Source organism: Pongo abelii, chromosome X, assembly GCF_028885655.2.
Source record: "Pongo abelii isolate AG06213 chromosome X, NHGRI_mPonAbe1-v2.0_pri, whole genome shotgun sequence".
Classification (NCBI taxonomy): domain Eukaryota; kingdom Metazoa; phylum Chordata; class Mammalia; order Primates; family Hominidae; genus Pongo; species Pongo abelii.
In genome coordinates, this window is record NC_072008.2 from 139,944,038 (window position 1) to 139,965,457 (window position 21,420).

At 39.5% G+C, this 21,420-nt stretch overlaps 1 protein-coding gene across 1 annotated transcript in view; it reads right to left on the bottom strand.

Moving 5' to 3' along the window:
• GPC3 (glypican 3) overlaps window positions 1-21,420 on the bottom strand; it is a 459,357-nt gene that overhangs the window by 421,490 nt on the left and 16,447 nt on the right. The window contains exon 2 of the mRNA XM_024240565.3: window positions 5,221-5,382. Within this exon, the coding sequence (XP_024096333.2) occupies window positions 5,221-5,382 (162 nt within the window). The remainder of the gene's footprint in view (window positions 1-5,220; window positions 5,383-21,420) is intronic.

Consider the following 21,420-nt stretch of genomic DNA (forward strand, 5'->3'; position numbering starts at 1 on the left):
ATATATAACTTCACTCATGGCCGTGGTTTGAGTTCCTAAAATTATCCTATTCAGTTTAATGCTATTGTATTTAGCCTCGGCAAATGAATTAAGTTTTGATTAGACATCAATGTAATTATTCTCTCCCATACATTATTTTTAACCAAGAAAGGGGTTGTGACAGACTGGTGGACAGTTAGAGTTGGGGATGCAATGGGGCTCAGCCTGCACAGAGCTGGAGTGTGGGCAGAACTGTCAGGCTAGTCAGGGGGAAAGAATTGTGAAATGGAGAAAAATGGCTCAGTACTCACTTAAAACCCCCACTACATAATAAAAACTAAATTAGCAAATGATTGAATCTCAAAAACATGTTTATCAACATTCAAGCAATTATTGAATCACATATTAACTGTGAAGGAAAAAAGCTTTGCTTGAATAATGTCCCTAAACAGTTATTTCAAGCAGAAATGACTGCAGAAATTGCTGTGAGCTGACAGAAAAGGGTATTCTAACCAAGGTCAATTTTATTTAGGGGGAGTGGGAGAGACAGGAATCTGACAGAAGAGAGTCTAAAAACTGCCAAGAGCTGATGGAAACAGAAAATAAGGGAGAGAAACAACAGAAGAAGCACAGAAACGCTGCCCTACCCCCCATTCAGAGATGTCTTTTTCATCTCCACAGAAAGCAGGTAGAAGAAAGCAAGCTCGCCAATACTGAGTGAGGATCAACTGAAGATCTCTAGACTTATACCAACCTTTTCCTCCTCTCTGCCATAATAGTGTGGACCAATAAAATGCAATTAAAATATGGCCTGAACAGACAAACCCTTCCTGATCCAGCCGCTTATTCGTATATGAAATACACCAGATACTAGTCAGAAGAGAAGCTTCAGGAAGCTGAAAAAAGGATTGCTCCTGGCAGTACTGACACTTCAAACAGTACAGCTTCACATCCAAGAGTGCATAAAATAAACCCCTTTCTCAAAGAGTCTTTTGCCTAAGTACTCCTTCATCTGTACACTGGAGCTGTTTGCATATATATCATCAATAAGTGGCAAAAGTTGTTGAAATACATCATGAACTCCAGCCTTGTCGAGGTTAATGTCTGTAATGATAATGCATCATTTATTTGGCACCACGTGGGGTGAAGCGGTCCACATAAATGAGCTGTCTAGATAATGCATGCATATGGTGTTTTACAGTTTTCAAGATACTTTCACATTCATTATTTCTACTTTACAAAAGTAAGCAGGACTGCAATTTTTATGCCCATTTTGCAGATAAGAAAACTGAGGCTATTGGAGTCTAAATAACTGCCCCAAAACATAAAGCTCATAAATGCAGATCTAGAATTTGAACTTGGATTTTCTGACTCCAAGTCCAGTGTTTCTTTCGCTGATCTGAAGCACTGAGGAAATTCATGTTAGCCATTTAAAATGGAAATATTAAGAAAGGGACAGTGAATGTAAGTTGGACCTTCCTTATTTACTTGTAACCACATTGTGAACATCACTTGGACCTAATGTAATACAGGAGCCACTGTGGCCTGTAGGAGTATGGTCCTCTATTAAATGTCCCCAAGTGCCACATTTAATGAGTTCTTGGATCCCCCCCCCCCCACAAGAAAGCCAGAAAACCAAGTGTGCCAAGACTACGCATAAACATGGAACAGGAGTAGGCTCTAAGCAAGGACCCAAAAACCTTTCAGATGAGATGATTTCCTGCTCAACCACTATTTTTCCTTTCTGATGAAGAGAATTCGAGTTGTGAAATAGGCAACTTCCAGAAAAAACAAGGTATTGCCGCATATAAAAGAGTCTATTATCACTCAAAGTCGGTGGTATCTTGGGGAAATCTAGAATTATCCAACATCTAGAAAAGACCTGGATGTACCCCAAATATTTCTTGATAGTACAAGGCTAAAAATCATAATAAAATTCTACAAAGAAAATAGAATTCAAGGTTTGAAGGTATAGAGGTGGTAGTGAGATGACGAAAAATTCAGAATTCTATTCCACTTTTCTTCACAAGAACCACAAATCCAACTTCTCAATTTTGTTTTACCTCAAGTACATTAAGAACAAGGAAAGCCATGTCACTTGATGGCTCAGAAGAAGCTGTGGCATCAATGACTTTTCTCATCTGTAAAATGGAGATAATTACAGTACAGACCCATAGGGCTGTTCGGAAAATTAAATGAGATAATTATGTAAAAGTCAGCATCATATAGTAGGCACTTAATAAATCTTCACTACTGTTATCATCATAACTATTATAAGGTAGGGGAGAAGAAAAAGAAAAAGAGAAAGTAAAATCTACTTTTAGTGGAGTGTTTCAGAAAGAATTAATTAAGCAGAAACAAAAAGCGATTGTGCTGCCCCATTTTACTAAGTAAATTAAATTTAGGAAACGAGGCAATGCAAAGATTGAGAATAAAGAAGAACTTTTTTAAATGCTTCAATCATTATCAAAACAACATTAGCAATAGAGCACTCCAACCACTGTAGCAAAGGGCCCCAGGCTCATTTATGAGGGCAAAGGCTTCCTGCAAATGAAGACATAAAATCCAAATCGAGGCAGTAAGGATTGCTTGTGGAACTGTGCACATATTTGCAGAAAGCACTCACTGCTTAAATACCCCCAATGTGGACTAGTGAAGGAATACTAAAGAGATTGTGGATCTAGGCCAAGATCAAGATGAGCTTTCTTCAACTTCATGTGATGGAGAAAATAGCTAGCAAAAGCCATCACATCAAATTTCATATGAGTGAAGTACTGGGATGGTTTTCTCACTAATTTGGTCTACCAGAATATTGGGGAGGGGATGTATTTTAGAGGAAAAACAATTGTGTCTCCTAATTTCAATTCATTGGAATAATAAACGGTCATAAGAAAGAAAAAAGTGGATGCTCTCTTTTTCTTAGCAATTAATAATACATTATCTTGTAGTGGTCCCCAGTTTGAAGTCTTGTCTCTCCAAATGTTTGTTACAAAAGGATTTAGGGGCAATGTCTTCTGAAACATTGTACAAGTGCCTTGAGGTCTGGGATCATGGTTTATTTTTCCTTGTGGGGTTTATTTTTTCTAAAAGTGAGGCAGGAAAAGAATGAGAAGAGGGAGTGAAACAAGATAAAGAATGAGTACAGACGGTGACAAGGTAAAGGGCACTAGCAATAATGAGCTCAGACATAATTTCATTGTCTCCATGTTCCTTTGCTAGGGTTGTCCTTCTGTCTATCCCCACAATTCAAGAAAGTGTGTGTGTGTGTGTGTGTGTGTGTGTGTGTAAGTGAAAGAGAGACAGAGAGAAAGGGAGAGAGAGATACAATTAGTAGATGCTGCCCCTATTTTCTACCCTCTGTTCACAGGACTAGTATTCAGCCTCCAAGCTATAGCAGGCTTATCTGGAAGCTAATCCAACCAAAATCTTGTCAGAACTTTTTTTCTCTCGTGGTCTCACATTTTTGCAGATCTAGAAAACACAGTGCGCAAAGTGCAGAACTGGACAGAGGTGTAAATGCTGACAACCCGGGCCCTCAGATAGATAGCCATGTCAGCTACTGTGCATGTTAAAATACCAGTATGATCACTCTACCACTCCCCTCCAACCAGACAAGGATTGTAAGGTAACATCTGTGAGCTTGGATATTCTGGGAATTAAACAAATCACTAATACTCTGTTCTAAAAAGGGACCTTGATGCCCCAAAGAGTAAGATTCAGCTCTCTGCTTCAACCCAATTCTCATGTCACATCATTTCTTCTCACCCCACTTTCATCCAACAGATCAACTCCAAAACCAATCTAAGAAGTTCATGAATGCTACATGTATTTTTAAAATCTGTCTAAATTATTCATTCTATCACCAAATTGTTAGTCTCAACAAACTCTTCACAAGAGTCTGACTGCATAAATAGGTTAACAAATACTTCAAGCTTATATATTATACTTCATATAATCAACCTAACACCCCCTGAGGCTTTGACCCAAGAAACTGTTGTGAATGTAGGCTTTATTAACTAATCTGAACAATTTTCTTAGCTAATTCTAAAGATTTCATTATAATACACAAAATAAGCTATAATCAACACACCTTACAATTCAGAGGTTAATTCTTGTAACAGTGCCATAAATCTCAAGCTTTGCAATGTCAAGCAGTCAGAAGTGTTATTTTTCTATCTGACCTCGATCCTCTCTTGGTGAGGCAAGAAAAAGGTGGCTGATTCCCTCTGCTTGAGGAAGGATAGAAGAAAGACCGATAATTAATTAATTACTAATTAATTGTGAATATCCATAATTAATTTTCCCAGTCACAGGAGGCAGCCTATGGGGATAGTTAAAAGAATAGACTCTAAGAGCCATGCCATCTGGGTTCAAATCCTGCCTTTGCCATTTATTTATTAATTTGGTGGCCTTGAGCAAGTTACTTAATCATTCTGTGCCTTAGATTTCCATTGACAAAATAAGGATACTAATATCTACTCATAATTATATTGTGAGGATTAAATGAATTAATACATGTAAACCACTTAAAAGAGTACCTAGCACATGGTGCCATATAGGTGTTTGCTATCATCACCACCACCACCACCTCCATCATCATCATCATCTTCCTAGCTGGGTGTTAGAATTGAAGGAGGTACTCCCCATCCTGCTATGATAGTCCTACTAAGTTAGCAAGGAGAAGTGTCATTTCCTACCTGTTCTGGCAATGCCACAACAGCTTCTTTCACAATCATTCACAGGCATGGTAAGAAGTGAGAGTCACAAAGAGAGGAGAGGTCACCACTCACACCAATGGGAAAATCCTGGGCCAACAAGCCAGTGTCTGCCTCTTAAATGGAAATGGTCCTAGTGGTCAGAAGGAGTTCACATGTGTCCCACAAGCATCTAACTCATTCCTGGAGAAAACTGGGCTCAGTATTTAAGGAAACTTTTTTGTTTTTGAACCAAGCTGAGAGAAAATATTATTTATTCTTTCTGTAGAGATTTATAACCTTTATATACAGGTAAATAGAATGTCCTTGGACAATGATTTTTTGACAATATCCACCTTTCCAAAGACTGAAATGAAGCTTCCCTGAAAATGTGTTTTTTTAAACCAGAATTTCTCACTGGGAGGTTTTTAATATCAAGCATTAATGCTGGAATGGTAATTTATAAATTATACTTAGTATTTGAAAGCCCAGTGCCCAAATAATGATGCCACTAAGCAGCACATCTAAAATAATCCCCAGAACTCACCTTGGAAAACCGCAGCATTCTGAATAATTAAGAACTTGAGCTCCATACTTGCAGACTGAAGCAGCTGTTCCATGTTCAATCGTGCTGTTAGTTGGTATTTTTCTTCCATCTTTCTTGAGCAGCATGTTGGGCCCTTAGGGAGACATACTTGCAAATCTGATCCTGGAACAAACAAGGTTTTCATGTTTCAGTAAGCAGGATCTCTCTCTTACACACCCACACCCACACCACCCCCACACACACACACTCACACATGGCAAACAGGGCAAACAATGCATTTATTTTGAGATACAGTAAAATTTTGATCATTCAAAATTGTGTTTCATCTTAACTAATCCCTGCTTTCTCCCAATTGTCCTTATGGCTCTTTTTGAATAACCATCAGAATTAATTGCCTAGGTTTGACTCATAAATTCTGCATAAACTAATTTATAGCACCAAAAACACATCACTGAACACTGATATTTAGTTTGTCTTTTAAAAGATCAATCTTCACTCCTATAATTTATTTTTTCCTGATTATAATATATGAATGAGAAGACAACCAAGAAACAATTTTCAAAATTCCAGTTATGATTTCCAAATGAAATGTATGTCTGGCCAACCCAATACTGCTTTTCAGGATAAATGATCAAAACATCAATATCATATCAAAGCTGTGTTGTTGTTTTAACTAAAGGTCTGAAGCAAGATACAAGCCATTCAACAAATATTTATTAGGTGCCTACTATATGCCAAGCACTGTGGTTCTAACAGTATACAAAGCAAAGTCCCTGCCCTCATGGAGCTTACATTCTGAGAGATAACAAACAAACAAAAATATAAACATAATGTCAAAAGGTGATAAATACTATAGAGAAAGTAAAACAAAGTAAGGAAAGGAAAACAAACTGTGGTATATCTATAAAATGGAATTCTATTTAGCCATAAAAAGGAATGAACCATTAATGCATACTACTGTAGGGACAAAACTCAAAAACATTATGCTACGTGAAAGAAGCCAGATCAAAAAGAAGCACATATTCTACGGTTCCATTTATATAAAAGTCTAAAAAACAGAAACTAATCTAGAGTGACAGAAAGCAGTTCAGTGGTTGTTAAGGGGGATAGTGGGCAGGAGGAGTAGGAGGAAGTGTTTATAAAGAGTAGTGGAGAAACCCTGGGGAGTGATGGACATGTTCATTATTTTGATTGTGGTAATGGTTTCACAGGTGTATATGCATGTCAAAATTATCAACTTGCCCCCTTAAAATATGTAGTTTATTATATATCAATTATGCCTCAATAAAGGTGTCAATTGTTTTATTTATTTATTTTTATTTTTTATTTTTCTTGAGACAGAGTCTCACTCTCGTTGCCCAGGCTGGAGTGCAGTGGCACGATCTCAGCTCACTGCAACCTCCACCTCCTAGGTTCAAGCGATTTTCCCAGCTTGTTTTTAATTTTTAAAAAGTAAAGTAAGGGAGATACAGAATGTGATGATTGTGGAGACTATTCTGTTTTGTATATGGTAGTCAGGGAAGGCTTCTTCCATAAGGTAACATTTGAGGAGAGATGAGGAAGGTGAGTGTGAATCCAATGATTTTATATCCTCCACGAATACTACCAAATATTAGGGATCAGTGAATATCAAGACCAATCTCCTTCCTCTCTTCAACTTCTGTCTTACTCAAACTCTTTCTTTTTTTTTTTTTTTGAGATGGAGTTTCGCTCTTGTCGCCCAGGCTGGAGTGCAGTGTGGTGCTATCTCTGCTCACAGCAACCTCCACCTCCCGGGTTCAAGGGATTCTCCTGCCTCAGCCTCCCAAGTAGCTGGGATTACAGGCATCTGCCACCACGCCTGGCTAATTTTTTGTGTTGTTAGTAGAGATGGGGTTTCGCCATGTTGGGCAGGCTGGTCTCGAACTCCTGCCCTCAGGTGATCCACCCACCTGGGCCTCCCAAAGTGCTGGGATTACAGGCATGAGCCACTGCCAAACTCTTTCTCCAATTAGCATTTGTTGATCTCCTTCTGTGGTGGCTGTGAATATGGGCATCTCAGATCTTCTACTGTGGGGAATGTAATTGACTAAGGGTCCCAGCTGCTGCCCTTTGAATTCACCACCACATTGTGCCTAAGCCACATTCCCTGGGGGCTGCTCCCAGCCAATGACTGAGCATGGCAAAGATACTAAGTCCTGTAACCCAGGACTTTGCTCACAGGGGACTTTGGCTTGAGGACTCCCCATTGACCTTGCCAAACTTTCTTAAAATGGCACTGCAGTCTAAGATTCCTCCTACTCAACCTTCCTTCCTTTCCTCTCTCTTCCACAAGGGTCAGACCTGCACCATGGTCTGATGGCTTTTCCAGCCTCCTTCAGCTCCCTCCTCATTTTCCTTCATAAGTGTTTTCCCCCAATAAATCCCTTGCACATCTATTCCATATTGGATTAGATATGAATCCAACTGGCATCTGCTTCTCAGAGAACCCAGTCTAACATACCTTCTATATGCCAGGCACTGGGCTACATGCTGGAGGTACAACTTTGAACAAGAGAAATTTAATCCCTTCTCCAAAGAAGTTCACTGTCTAAAGGGACTAGCAGAGATAAATAGCTAGTGCATAGTAAATGAGTGCAATAAAGCAAACTAAGAAGGTAGAATGAAAAAAAAATGTGTATATGGGATATAAGGATGACTCCCCTAAAGTTTTACAAGGTCCTCAGAAAAGCAAGTTTCAAGAAATCTTACTGAAGTCATACTAGAAAGCATATTCAGACACTTTAGACAGATTTTCAATAATTGGAGGTTTTATTTTTTTTTAAAAAGGAGGGGAGACTAGTTAGCCCTAAGTCACCAGAAAATTTATTTTTATTACAAATCTTATTTCCCTAGGAATTTCAGTTGATCATGTCCTTAACTTATGTGTCCAGATTTTCTTAATTTAGGAATGAAATTCATCAAGTTTTGCCTCACATGACATCACTGCTGGGATCCAGGGTATTGACTCCAAGCTCTCCACTTCACCCTTCTCAAGGGAGCTGCTGACAAAAGCAGTAAAGGAGAACATAGATAATACATATCACCAAACTGAACCCAGCACTGTAATTTATAGTACTAGATGGAAAGGTGATATTTAATGTCAAAATACAATTTGGGGTCTGGAGACACAGAGTTCAGATTTATCTCCTATAAATTTCAATCTCATATACAAGCCTTAGACTGATTTTCAATATGGTCTAAGCTTAAAGCTTTATGATTATCTTCAGAAAAAGTAAAGAAACAGCTAGTTATAGCTCACTATGTTCTTACTACATGAAGTTATAAAATGTAATGCTATTCTAGGAACAGAAACTGATGCAGTTTACCGGACCAAGAAGGGAAAGAGTCTTCTTGGGTAAGAGTAGCTAATCTAAATTTAAACAATGCTGGTTGGGACACATATGTAGACATGAAAAATCCTATGTGGCAGGTACTTTCACATACAAAGTTCCTGTTCATCTAGCAAGGCTTTATTTACTTTCTTGATAAACTGATGCCTAAGTAGTACATGTTCAAAATATCATATTTAAATAAGTTCATAAAATTAATCGTTCTAGATAAAATCCTTTGTGTTTCTAAATTTGCATTGACAATGACTTCCAGTTTTCAGGAATGGTTGAGTTTATTTGGCAGGGTGACTGTTAGTACTGGTCCTATTCCCACCAGCTCTAGGTAGTGGGAGTTATCAAATAACAGGGCTCAGATCTTTTCTCAGTGAAGTGCTATGAGTGGTTCAGATCTTAGAAGGTAACAAATTGTTGCTTGATGTACCTACATGGGTCCGGGAATGACTCTTTGAATAACCATGACACCAGTCCGATTTGCCTTTGATATGATAATTCATATAGTAATTTAGAGCTTGCATACAGTATGTCCCTTCCCTGAGTTGGCCAAGTCTCATCATTTTACAAACTCCCACCACCTGAAGAATCAGGTAAGCCAAAAATCTTTAAAAGAATAAAACTTCAAATGAGAACTTTTGGGAAAACATGTCAGATGTCCTGAAGAAAGGTATATATTATATCCAAATATAAGGGGATATGTTGCAATATTTACCCTCCCTCCCAGTTATTACTGCTTGGTTAATCAGTGAACTGGTACAATTGATCTATGGGATAAAAGTTAGCTATAGATTTAAGGAAATAAAGCACCCATAAACTGATTAAGAATCCAGAATTTCCAAACCAGGAAGGAGAGAAATACATGCCAAAGGAAAAGATATTTTGTATTAAGTAAATTTCATATAAATTTCAGTAAATTTCACAGACCAGCTTTTAAGAAAAGCCCCATCACAAGACAGCATGAGGAAGAAGCCTAGGTGAGCTAGGCATGCCTAAATGAAATGACAATAATGAAATGTAACTATTTCAATGTATGGACATGTGCATGAAAGAAATAAAACAGAAAGAACACAGAAAACAGAAAGAAACAGAAAAAGAATTTAGAGGGAATTCTCATCAAGTAAACAAAGAATTAACCTGGGAACTGAATCCCAAATAGAATGAAGAAAAACTAAAACCAAAAGCAGATGACTAAGGAGATAAGCCAAGAAATGGTACGTACTTGCATGAATAAAAGCAGAAAGGTAAATTAAAGAAATAAGATGCCACCTACAAAAGACATACTAAATACAAAAGCACTCTTTAAATATATGAGGGACAAAGGAAAGTTAAAATAAAATAACCCCTTTATTAGATATAAGGGACAAGTAATCGTTGAGCCCAGCTATCAAAGAGGAGTTCTCACTTTATTATTATTATTTTTTTTGTAAAAATGGAATTCAGCTGCGGAAAGGGACTAGAGACAAGCAATATAGCCTGGGATGGAGATAAGGAGAAGACTTAGCAATTGACTATTCAAATGAGCCAGAAAGGTTCAGCTCTTTAGGGCTTAATAACTTGCATTCCCAGATGCTAAAAAAATTAACTGAAGTCATTACAGGGCTGCTAGTTCCCATTTATATTGAAGGATTAAAAAGTACCTTCATACTATAATCTCCTCTCCTAAACTGTAAGTTCCTGAAGAGCAGAGAATGACTCCCATCTCCTTTGGGATACTCCTTCGCTGCCATTCAGCCCTGTACACATAGTGTTGAATTAATGAGGGCTGCAGATTGAGAATACTAACAAAGAACTTTGTGTCTGTCTATATCTAAGAAGAGCGAGTGGAGTCTGGGCATGGTGGCTCACACCTGTAATCCCAGCACTTTGGGAGGCTGAGGTGGGAGGATCCCTTGAGCCCAGGAGTTTGAGACCAGCCTGGGCAACATAGTGAGACCCTGTCTCTATAAGAAAAAAAATTTTTTAATGTAGCCAGGCATGGTAGTGCATGCCTGTGGTCGCAGCTATTTGGGAGGCTGAGGAGGGAGGATCACTTGGGCTCAGAGGTCAAGGCTATAGTGAGCCATGATGGCACCACTGCACTCTAGCCTGGACAACAGAGTGAGACCCAGTCTCAAAAAAAAAAAAAAAAAAAAAAAAGATAGAAAAAAGATCAAGGGGAGGCAGATGACTCTGAAAATGTTACATCTGTACACTTAACTTTGATCTTGGAAAAATATTTTAAAATACCAAAAAAGTAAACTACCAATGCCTGGCCAACATGGCGAAACCCCATCTCTACTGAAAAAAAAAAAAAATAGCCAGGCGTGATGGCACACACCTGTAATCCCAGCTACTCGGGAGGTTGAGGCACGAGAATCGCTTGAACCCAGGAGGCGGAGGTTGCAGTGAGCCGAGATCGCACCACTGCACTCCAGCCTGGGAGACAGAGCGAAACTTCGTCTCAAAAAAAAAACAATTCCAAACATCTTGAAGATACAATAAATAGATGTTTCAGTTGAATGAACTATTAAGTAATTTATTACTAATTATTTTAAGACAACTTCTCACACATTGGGTCCAGTCATACAAGTAAAAGGGGATATTTGAGCTATGGAAGCTTTTCTTCTGGGGATTACTCCACTCCTAGAGGCTAACCACAGATGGTCCACAGAAGGCTCTCTTCTGAGGCATACTCTTGTGACAGGAGATCTTTTCAGGCCTGGCTACCTGTGGCTTGGCCTTCTTGACCTCCATCACAGACTCTTTCCTTTGGGCCCACTTCTCGCTCTTTGTTAGCTCCATTTAAATATCTGACCTTTTAGACTGCTCCTGGTTTTCTTTAGCCACCTCCCCCAGGAGTGGGACTTCAGCTTCTCTTTGCTATGAAGTCCTATGCTTACCACATTCACTTGGAGACCCCATTCCAGGCCTAATCCCTGTCCATACTTGGAAGAGGAAAGCCAACAGTGTGTATGGGGCTGTTTAAATGTGTCAGTTCTATTGGATTTTTATTCCAAATCAGCATTAATGGCATCAAGGTCAGCATCATCACAGGCACCAGTGGGCAGCAAATAACAAAACACTTATGATTCCTCAGGTCAAGTTGTTTACAATTTAATCCTAGCCCTATCACTCGCTAGCTGCACAAGCAAGGGTAGGTTATTCAACCTCTACCTAACTTTTTGCCCTTATCTATAACATGGGATCATCAATAGTACTTACCTTATAGAGTTATTACAAAAATTAAGGGAGATTATGCATGTGAAGCTCTTAGTCTTTTTGATACAAAGTAAATATTCAATATGCGTTAATTAAAAGTAAACCAAAGATAAATTCATGCTGAGAGACTAGACTTTCACACCAAATAATAGCTAGAGAACAGTAAAAGTTGGTATACAGTTATGTGACAAAATATGCAGTGTATTTTCTGAGGTGGAAGAAATAGTCTACATTCTAATTAGGTTAGTGGTTACATGGGTGTACACATTTGTCAAAACCCATCAAACTCTTCACTTAAAATGAGTGCATCTTATTGTTTGTAAATTATATCTCAATAAAGTTGACTTTTAAAATATGTGATATAGACAACATTTGCTGGATAAGGGAATGCTCACCAGAGGCTCTAGGAGTCAAAGAAGACTTCCAGGAGAAGGTGAGGCTTGAGGTAGACCATAAAGAATGGAAAAGATGTGGAGAGGCCAATGGGTGAAATGTGTTTGGGAACAGTGGAATAACGGGGCAAAGCTAACATAACTGCAGACTGGCTAGACCCTGGGGCGTAATAGCTTATCAGGTAAGACGGGCCCAAATTTGAAGGGCCTTGAATGCAGGCAGAGACCTGTGGGCTTGACTCCTAGGCAGTAATGGACCACTGGAGCTTCTCAAGCAGAGACATAATATGATGAAGAGTGCTGTTTAGGAAAATTAGTCATACAGCTTGAAATTGGGAAATGGACTAAATAATCCCTCAAGGTCACTTCCAGGTCTCTGATTCTCTAATTACCTTTATTATGTTCTATATGTTGGTTATTTTACTAGACTGCAATTTTAGTTAATAACTACAAATTGTCAAAAATCACATTAAAGAACAGAAGAAATATTAATGCAGACCTTGATCCTTACACTTTTCTAAGAGCACATAAAGCATATTCAAACAGCAACAGAAGAGAATGAATCGTCAGGGCTCAGTAACAATGAAAATTGAAATCTTTTCTATACATATATGATGATTTGACACATTTCATTGCCAAGGTCTGCTTTATGAATGGCAGATTATATATTTTTTGCTAACAAAAGTACTTTGTGCTGAAAATAATAATGCAATATTATCATTAAATTAATATTAAACAAAGGAATTAATGATATCCCAAACTGGTTGCTTCATGACTTGTAGGGAAAATAATAGATGCCTATTAAAATCATCCAAAGGATTAAGCACAGGTTGCTCTACTAATGAACCAAAAAAAGCCATAACAGGCATTTTTTAAAAGGTATTTTTTTAAATGCAGGACAAGTCAATTTGCCATCCAAAAATATGAACTAATTTCCTTAGCATATAATAGTGACTTGCTATTGGAATGACGCCTTTTCCCCTAAGTAATCATTATCTAAACCACATCTTACACGCTCATTTAATTTCTCACTAATCAAGATAGGAATACAGATGAAAGAAATGGCTGCATTAAAAACCCGTGGGGAAAGTGATGATTGCTGGTGAAAGAAATCATCTTAGGGAACCCGGCTGAAGGTTACCCTTCTGTCATTTGGCTTGAAAGAACATGACCTTGCAGAGGGCGCACTTGGGTATCAGGAGCTCAGACTTTAAATCAAAGACTGTGCCTGGGGCCACCATGGACTCTGCCTCTGTAAAAGGCAGGCCAAAATGTCGCTACCACACCGGAGTACTGGGAGTTTAAAGCAACCCTGGAGATAAGCCATTCTCTAAGCCCGAGAATTAAAGAATGAATTACCTTTATCTCTACTGCCAACTGTCAATTAACTGCCTATCATTTCATGCTCAGTAAAGGTTGAATCCCCAGATCACTACACTCTCCCATAAAGAGGTTCTTCCTGGACCACTTTACCAACCAGTGGTCAACATGTGCTCTGAGAATACAAATTCACGGATTATATCCACCTTGCCAAAGTGGTGAACAATTCATTCATCCAACATTTACTGAATGCCTACTTTATGCCAAGGACTATGCCCAGCCCAAGGAATATAATAATGAACAGGACACAGTCCCTGCCCCAGAGTTCATGAATTGGTGTAGAAAATGGACTCTCAACTAGAAACCTTTCACTCATTCTGGATACTTCACTCACACCCTCATCTGCTATAGCCAAATGTCACCAAATGCTGATTTTGCTTTCTAAATGTCATCATTCCCCTCCTTTCCATTGCTGCCTCATCACCTCACCTTCTTTCACTTGGACAACTAACAACAGCCTCCAAACTGGCCTTCCTGCCTCTATACCCTTCTCCACCCAAGTCCCAGAGAGATATTTCTAAAGTACATATCTGATTATATCATTCTACTTCTTTAAAAACCTCCAAGAAAATGGAGTAAGGGCACAGGGGTGTGAAAGTGGGTGGCATCTTCAGGCACTGCCAAGGAACCTGGCAAGGCTAAAGGGAAAATTGAAGTGGTGGAGAGTGGCAGAAGCCAGATGACAAGGAGCTATGTGAACCCTGCTACAAGATGACTACTCGTTATCTTTGGACTGGATTCCCATGGGAAAGAATGTTTATGGGAGCAGAAGGAGATGAACTCCAAAAGCTTTCTATCCATTGAATTCCCATGGAACTCTCCAGTCTTTATAAAGACACTTCTCACACTCTCTAAATTGCAACAAAGTTATATATGCATGCCTTATTTCCACTAAATTTAAGTTCCTTGAGGGAAGGACCCTTGACTGATTCATCTTTGTGTCTCAAGGGGCCCATTGTCGTTTGGGCTTGAGGTTCTCCCGTTTCACTTGGAGGTAATGTCAGAACTTCAAGAGAGTTCAGTTTTAAAGGAACTGGGTCAGATTAATTGATGCTACTAGAGCAACTTTTAGAAAAGCGAAAGTATTCACACACATACACGCACATCATTGATTATTTAGATAAGGGGAAACATCCTAATAAAAAGAAAACTGGGTTGGAGAACAATGCCAGCTATGCTGGAGTTGGGATGCAGAATCTTTTAGTTTAGAATTCTGCCAGAGGGACTAAGCTAAGGTAATTTTCCTGCCTCCCCTAGTCACTTCTTCACTAATTGTTATTCTACTCAGATAAGTAGCTGAGATCCTATCTTTCAAGAGATGTATAATTTTTATTTTTCAGATACAGTCTTTAAATATGCGTACCTGAGGCAGAGCTGAGAATTTCAACACCCTAGGCCCAATCTAAGTGCTAGGTCCCTCCCCGACATGTATGAAATCACATCAGAGAGAAAAGAGCTCTTCCCTATCAAAGCTAAAATGTTATTATCTGCTCTGCTACCAAATCAGCTGTGTGACTTAATCAAGTGTGTTCCCAAATCTGGGCCTGCTTTCCTCAAAGGGATTGGACTAGCAAATCTAAGTTTCCCAATTGTAGGGTAATCAATATTCACTGAGCCCATTCTCAACTGGGCATTGGGAGAACACAAAAGAAGCAAAGGACTTGCTTTTGCCCTTTTAGGAAGGCTTTGTCAATATCACTTGAATATACATGAATACGGATATGGGGCTAAGGCAAAGACCAACAAGTTGACCTTTATAGCACTGTATCCCGAGTAATAACCACATGTCCTTTTACATATATGCCCCTGTATCTCCAGAGGCCAACTAATGGCAGATATCCTCCTGATGGATGGCATGCAGTGGCAAAGGGAAAAACTCTGAAATCAGACAGACCAGAATGTGAACCTCAACTTGGCCATCCACTTAGCTGTGTGATCTTAGGCAAGTTACTTAATCTCTGAGCCTCAGCTTCCTTACCTATAAAATGGAGACAATAACACCTACTCTCAAGGTCGTTGTGAGAATTAAATTAAACTCTTATTTAATGTTTTCCAAACACATGCCTCCATTTCCTGCTTCCCTGTTTTGCTCATGCTTTTCCTGTCTCTGAAGTGCTCTTTCCCTAGCTTCAGCTATTGAAATATTCTCATCCATAAGGTCTCTCTCAAGTGTCTTTCATGTTTCTCCCCTCCCCTCCAAATGAACTCTTTGAGCTGTTATCTCTCAGAATTTTCAGTACATTTTGTACTTCTCTAACAATGTGTTTTGCAGTCTAGGTTTTGTAGTCATTGGTATACCTTTCTTATCCCTACTATTAAGTTATAGGTTTCTGTGGGCAAGAGCTATATTTTGGCCATCTCTGTATTCCCTGACATGGCCTAGTGTCCAGTACATAGTACACACTCAATAAATGGTTGTTGAATTAATGGACAAATATTAGTCAACAATGACAGCCTACTTCCTATACATAGTAATCTCCCTGTCTCTTGAGGCATTCAGACATAATTTGGGTAGCAATATCATATACCACAGAATGGACTCCTACACTAGGTAGGAGGGAGGCTGAATCTGATGACCCCCAGGTTTCCTTTCTGTTTCCATGAAGGCCACACTCTAACTCACTAATCTCTTGACACACCATAGTTGTCACTGGTATGCTCTGATAATGCATCAGAGGAGAGATGCCTCACAGCCATAAATGTTAGAACTAGTCTTTTTGTCATAAGCAAGTGTGACAGCATTTCTTCAGAGAATATCTCATCTGTGAAAACTATATATTTACCACTTTGCATGCAAGTTGTACCTAAAACTCAGTATGCCTGAATCTAAAAAGGAAGGCTTTTGCTTCACAGATGTTTCTGGCTTCTAAAATTCCCTGTAGCTGATATTTCAGCAAACCACAAAGACCAGGTGGAAAGCTCCAGTAGATTGCAAGTGCACCACTGCCTTGATCCTACATATCCTGCAAAAAGGTTTTTCAGGTGCATAATAAGCAACAATTGCCTTCCTATGGCAAAAATGCTTAGAAAAAATATTATATTTTTTCAGAAAGAAAGTCCAACAAGAATGATGAGGTAAGACCTAAAGCCCATGGTGAAATGGCTTAACCAAAGCAGTAACTCACCAATGATGACACATGTAGACATTATTGGGCAGAAACATTTAGGTCAGGTAAAGAGGGAAAGAATGTATTAGTTTCCTAGGGCTTCCATATCAAATTACCTCAAATTGGGTGGCTTAAAACAACTGAAATTTATTCTCTCACAGCTCTGGTGGCCAGAAGTAGATCTGTCTTATTTCAGGCCTCTTCTTCTGATCCAGTGACTTGGGTAAGAGTCATTGTTTCAGACCTCATTTTCTGATCTTGTTCAGAGCTCTTCTTCTGATCCAGTGACTTGGGTAAGTCATTTTATTTCCCAGGTCCTCAATTTAACCATTTAAAAAAATGAGTTAACAGTAGTTGCCACCCACATCCCCCTCAGGAAGCACACTGACATTTCTGACACTTTACAACTAACTTTAAGATTTCTTCAAACAAGTTCCTCCTTACAGTAGAGAGTTCTGGTAAACTGGTATGATTCAGAAGGCCCCAGAAAGCTCTCCTCTATATGGTGAGTTGAATGGTGTCACCCCCCCACCCCCAATATATGTCCATGTCCTAATCCCTGGAACCTGTAAATGTGACCTTATTTGGAAAAACGGGTCTTTGCAGATGTAATTAAGGATCAGGCTAGAGATCTTCCTCCAGCACAGGACAGAAGGAGTAGGAGGGAGGGAGGGAACCCAGAACACCTGGATAGGACTGGACTGGAGAGGTGTCAATCCTCCCAGATTATCTAGGTGGATCCTAAATCCAAAGACAAGTGCCCTTATAAGAGACACACAGAGGAGAGACACAAGAAGAGTAAAAGGTCATGTGAGGATGGAGGCAGAGATTGGAATGACACAACCACAAACCAAAAAATGCCTGGAGCCACCAGAAGCCGGAAGAGGCAAGGAATGATTCTCTCTGAGAATCTATGAAGAGAGCACAGCCCTGCTGACCCATTGATTTTGGACTTCTGACACGAGGGCTGTGAGAGAATAAATTTCAGTTGTTTTAAGCCACCCAATTTGAGGTAATTAGATATGGCAGCCCTAGGAAACTAATACACTCTCTTTCCTCCTCTACCCAACCTAAATGTTTCTGCCTAATAATATCTAAATGTTTCATCATTGGTGAGTTACTACTTTGGTTAACCCATTTCATCAGGTGTTGTCTTCATGTATAGCACTCTGTGAGTAATGCCCTCATATCTCAGGGCTAAAGACTTTACTAGGAATCTTCCTCTAGCACAGGACAGAAGGAGTAGGGGGGAGACAGGCAACCCAGAACACCTGGATAGTACTGGAGAAGTGTTAAAAAGGAGGGAAAGATCAAGAAAAAGATAAACAGGGACCAAAACCAAATTTTCTGTAAGGTCAGCTTTGAAGAAGTAATATTAACAGAGGCCAAATATTACTTTAACAGCAATAGTCCCATATAATAAGAAGGAAAAAGTCTTGCAGAAGCAAAAAATACTAATAATATTGTCTCCGTTGTTGGCCCATATTCCAGAAAGTCTGTTAGAAGAATGCTCAGGCCAATCTAAAAGCCTCATTCTCATTGCTCAAAGGCATTTCTTTTGTTATGCTTACCAAATTAGGCATATTTTGAATACATGAAAAAAATTGTTTCAAGCTATTAGCAATTGAATAATCACAAAGGGAGCTAGGCAATATTGAAAGATGCAGATCAGTCTGGGCCTCCAGCACAACTCTGAATTTGGTATGAGCTTTTCTTCACATTCCCCCTAGCCTGGTCTTCAGCATTCCTGGAGATGTTGTTTAACAAGCTCCCAGGCAAATCTTTCCAATGCCCAATTGCCCTTACTGTTAAGATGCTTCTCCCAGCTCTAATGGCTAACTTAAATTTCAGTTTCAAGCCATTGCACCTTGTAATTACATTCTCAGCCACTGTAAATAATCCGTGCCCTCTATTATATCTTTCCTCTTTCCCTATGATAGGAACCTGTGGAAAAAGGAGTCAGTTGCCTTGTTAGTACAACATACACACTGCACCTGAGCAAAATGCAACCGAAAGAAAATCAAACACTCACTCTTGATCCCCGAGTGAGAAGCACTGTTATTGATCTTTTCCTTTTTCCCATTCTTCAGCTTATCTGAGTGTCTATACTAACGTGCTCTAGTGCTGTGGCATTTATGCCATCTTGGGGAATAGCTGTGTAAATGCTCCAGTAATTTTATACATCTTCAACATAGTGTTGTGTTAGAACTTGAGTATCTGAAGGACTGGGAAGGACAGATTTTCCTCCTCCTCCTCCTCCTACCCTCATGTAATGTGAATCAGAATCCTCACTAATTCGCCCTCCTGCATGTTACTAAAGTCTAGACTTGGTGGCAACCCTTTGCTGTGGAAGAGATTTAATGGAGGAGAAAGTGCACAGGAGTAGAGTTGGCAAGCAAAGCACTGCAGAGCAACTATAAGAAACTTGGAGACACAAGAGTTCTTGGTAAGCTGACACTGGAAGCTAGAGGATATTGTTTCCAAAACACCCACACGTACATTAGTGAATTCACTTTTCTCTGAACCAAATGTTTCCTAAAATTGAGGGAAATATTAGGTTATGAACGCAACACATAAAAGACTTTTCAATGATGCTCAGTAATAACTTTTTTACTCCTTGCTTTCTTCAGGAGCTATGAAAAAAACAAATAAATTATCCAAACAGGTGATTTGGAGATTTCCCTTCCATTCCTATGGTTTTACTGAAAAACTCAAGAACAGGTAAGAGTAACTTCATTCTCCCATCAAATCGTGGGTGATTCAGATATAGAGATCTCCAGATCCCAGTGTGAGCTCCAAGAGGTAGCACCAAGAGGGCTCTAGATCAAGCAGAATGAACCAAGCCTGCATCCAGAGTCTCCCTGTGGCTTGCCAGTCTTATGTATCTTGTCTTCAGAAAACTACCAGCTCTTGAGAGGACAGCAGTTTGGTTCAGGAATATCTGCCTCATTTATTTTTTACGTTTTTTTTTGTTTGTTTTGTTTTGTTTTTTGTTTTTTGTTTTTTGTTTTTTTTTGAGACAAGGTTTTACTCCCATTGCCCAGGCTGGAGTGCAATGGTGCAATCTTGGCTCACTGCAACCTCCACCTCTCAAGCTCAAGCGATCCTCCCACAGCCTCCCAAGTAACTGGGATTACAGGTGCACAGCACCCTGCCCAGCTAATTTTTTTTTTTTTTTGGTAGAGATGGGAGGTTTTGCCATGTTGCCCAGGCTGGTCTTGAACTCCTGAGCTCAAGCCATCTGCCCACCTCAGCCTCCCAAAGTGCTGGGTGGCATGAGCCACCGTGTCCAGCCTGCTTTTTACTTTTTAAGGGAAAACTGAAAGGGAAATGGTGACACTATGAGGCCAATTGGCCCAAACTGTGCTGACCATACATGTCTTAGGAGTGCTGGGTTCAAGGTAGCTGATGCTACACTGGGTTGAGGCAATGATGGAAACAGGTTGATACAATCATTGAGGCAGTTCAACTCAAAGGATGAGCTTCACCAAACAGGAAAAGAAATACCTATAACCCCATGCTGCTGGGCTGCCTTCGTGATGTAGCATTCCCACAGGTTCAAGCCACTGATCTTCCCATTTCTTCCTCTTTCCCCCTCAACCAACGTGGGGACCACTCCATACATGGCCGTCGTCTGTCTACATGTCTGCTTCTCCCACCAAGAGCAGGGAGAGGGGAGTATTTGAATTTGAATCCCTAGCATCTCACACATACTGGGTTCTCAAAACTGATTTGAGGAGTAATTCCTACAAATGCTGAACCCATCACAAGAGCAATCATTAGGAACATGGCTCTGGAACCAGACTAACTGGGTTTGATTAATTTCATAGCTATTTGATCTTGAACAAGTCATTAAACCTCTCTAAGCCTCAGTTTCCTCATGTGTAAAATGGGGGAAATAATGCTACCCACCTGGTAGTGCTGTTGTGAGGATTAAGTGGGATGTTGCCCATAAAGGGCTTAGCACAGTGCCTGGCTCAACAAATGTTAACGATTATTAGCACCGCCCCCATCACAGGTGCTCAATAAAAACTTGCTGAATTGAAGTCACACTAGTGGGAATGACTAGCAGATGCGAAGGCAACCTGGGCTTTTTTTTTTTTTTTTTTTTTGCTTCCCACCTCACTGCACTCACTGCACCAGATGACCTCTGTGAATGTTTTTTCTGTTTGTTTTTGTTTTTTAAGAAGAGAAAAAGGATAGAATAGGGGATACTTAGGCTGCACTTTTGCACTGATACCCATTTTTCATTCAAGGCAGAAAACCAAGTCTGGCAAAGTCAGGCACATGATTTTCCAAGAAATATGACAAGGCTATTAAAAACCCTAAATTAAAGTTGTATAATGAGCATGAATCTGAATACATTTAAATGTCCTCTAGATCCAGTAATTCCAGCAACATCCTAATATATTTTTAAGTGTGTTTTTGCAACTGTGAGACCAAGGCTCTAAAACAGCAGAATTTCTTCAGGGGTGGGGGTGGAGCGGCAACACACAATTGTCATGAAAATTAACCCCTGAAAATGCACAAGACTTTATTACCAAATGGATGCCTGAGGAGATTACTAGATTTTTAGGGTCTTTACTATAAAGAGAGCAACCTGCATGCCTGAAATAATTAAGAAGAAGAGACTCAATTATCCAGTAAACTGAAATTTCAAACCACCCTGCTTACCTAAATGAGAAAAGCTGCTTAGACTAAAGCATCATTACTTCTATTTAGACGAGCCTTAGCAAAGATATACAAGAAGCTAAAGAA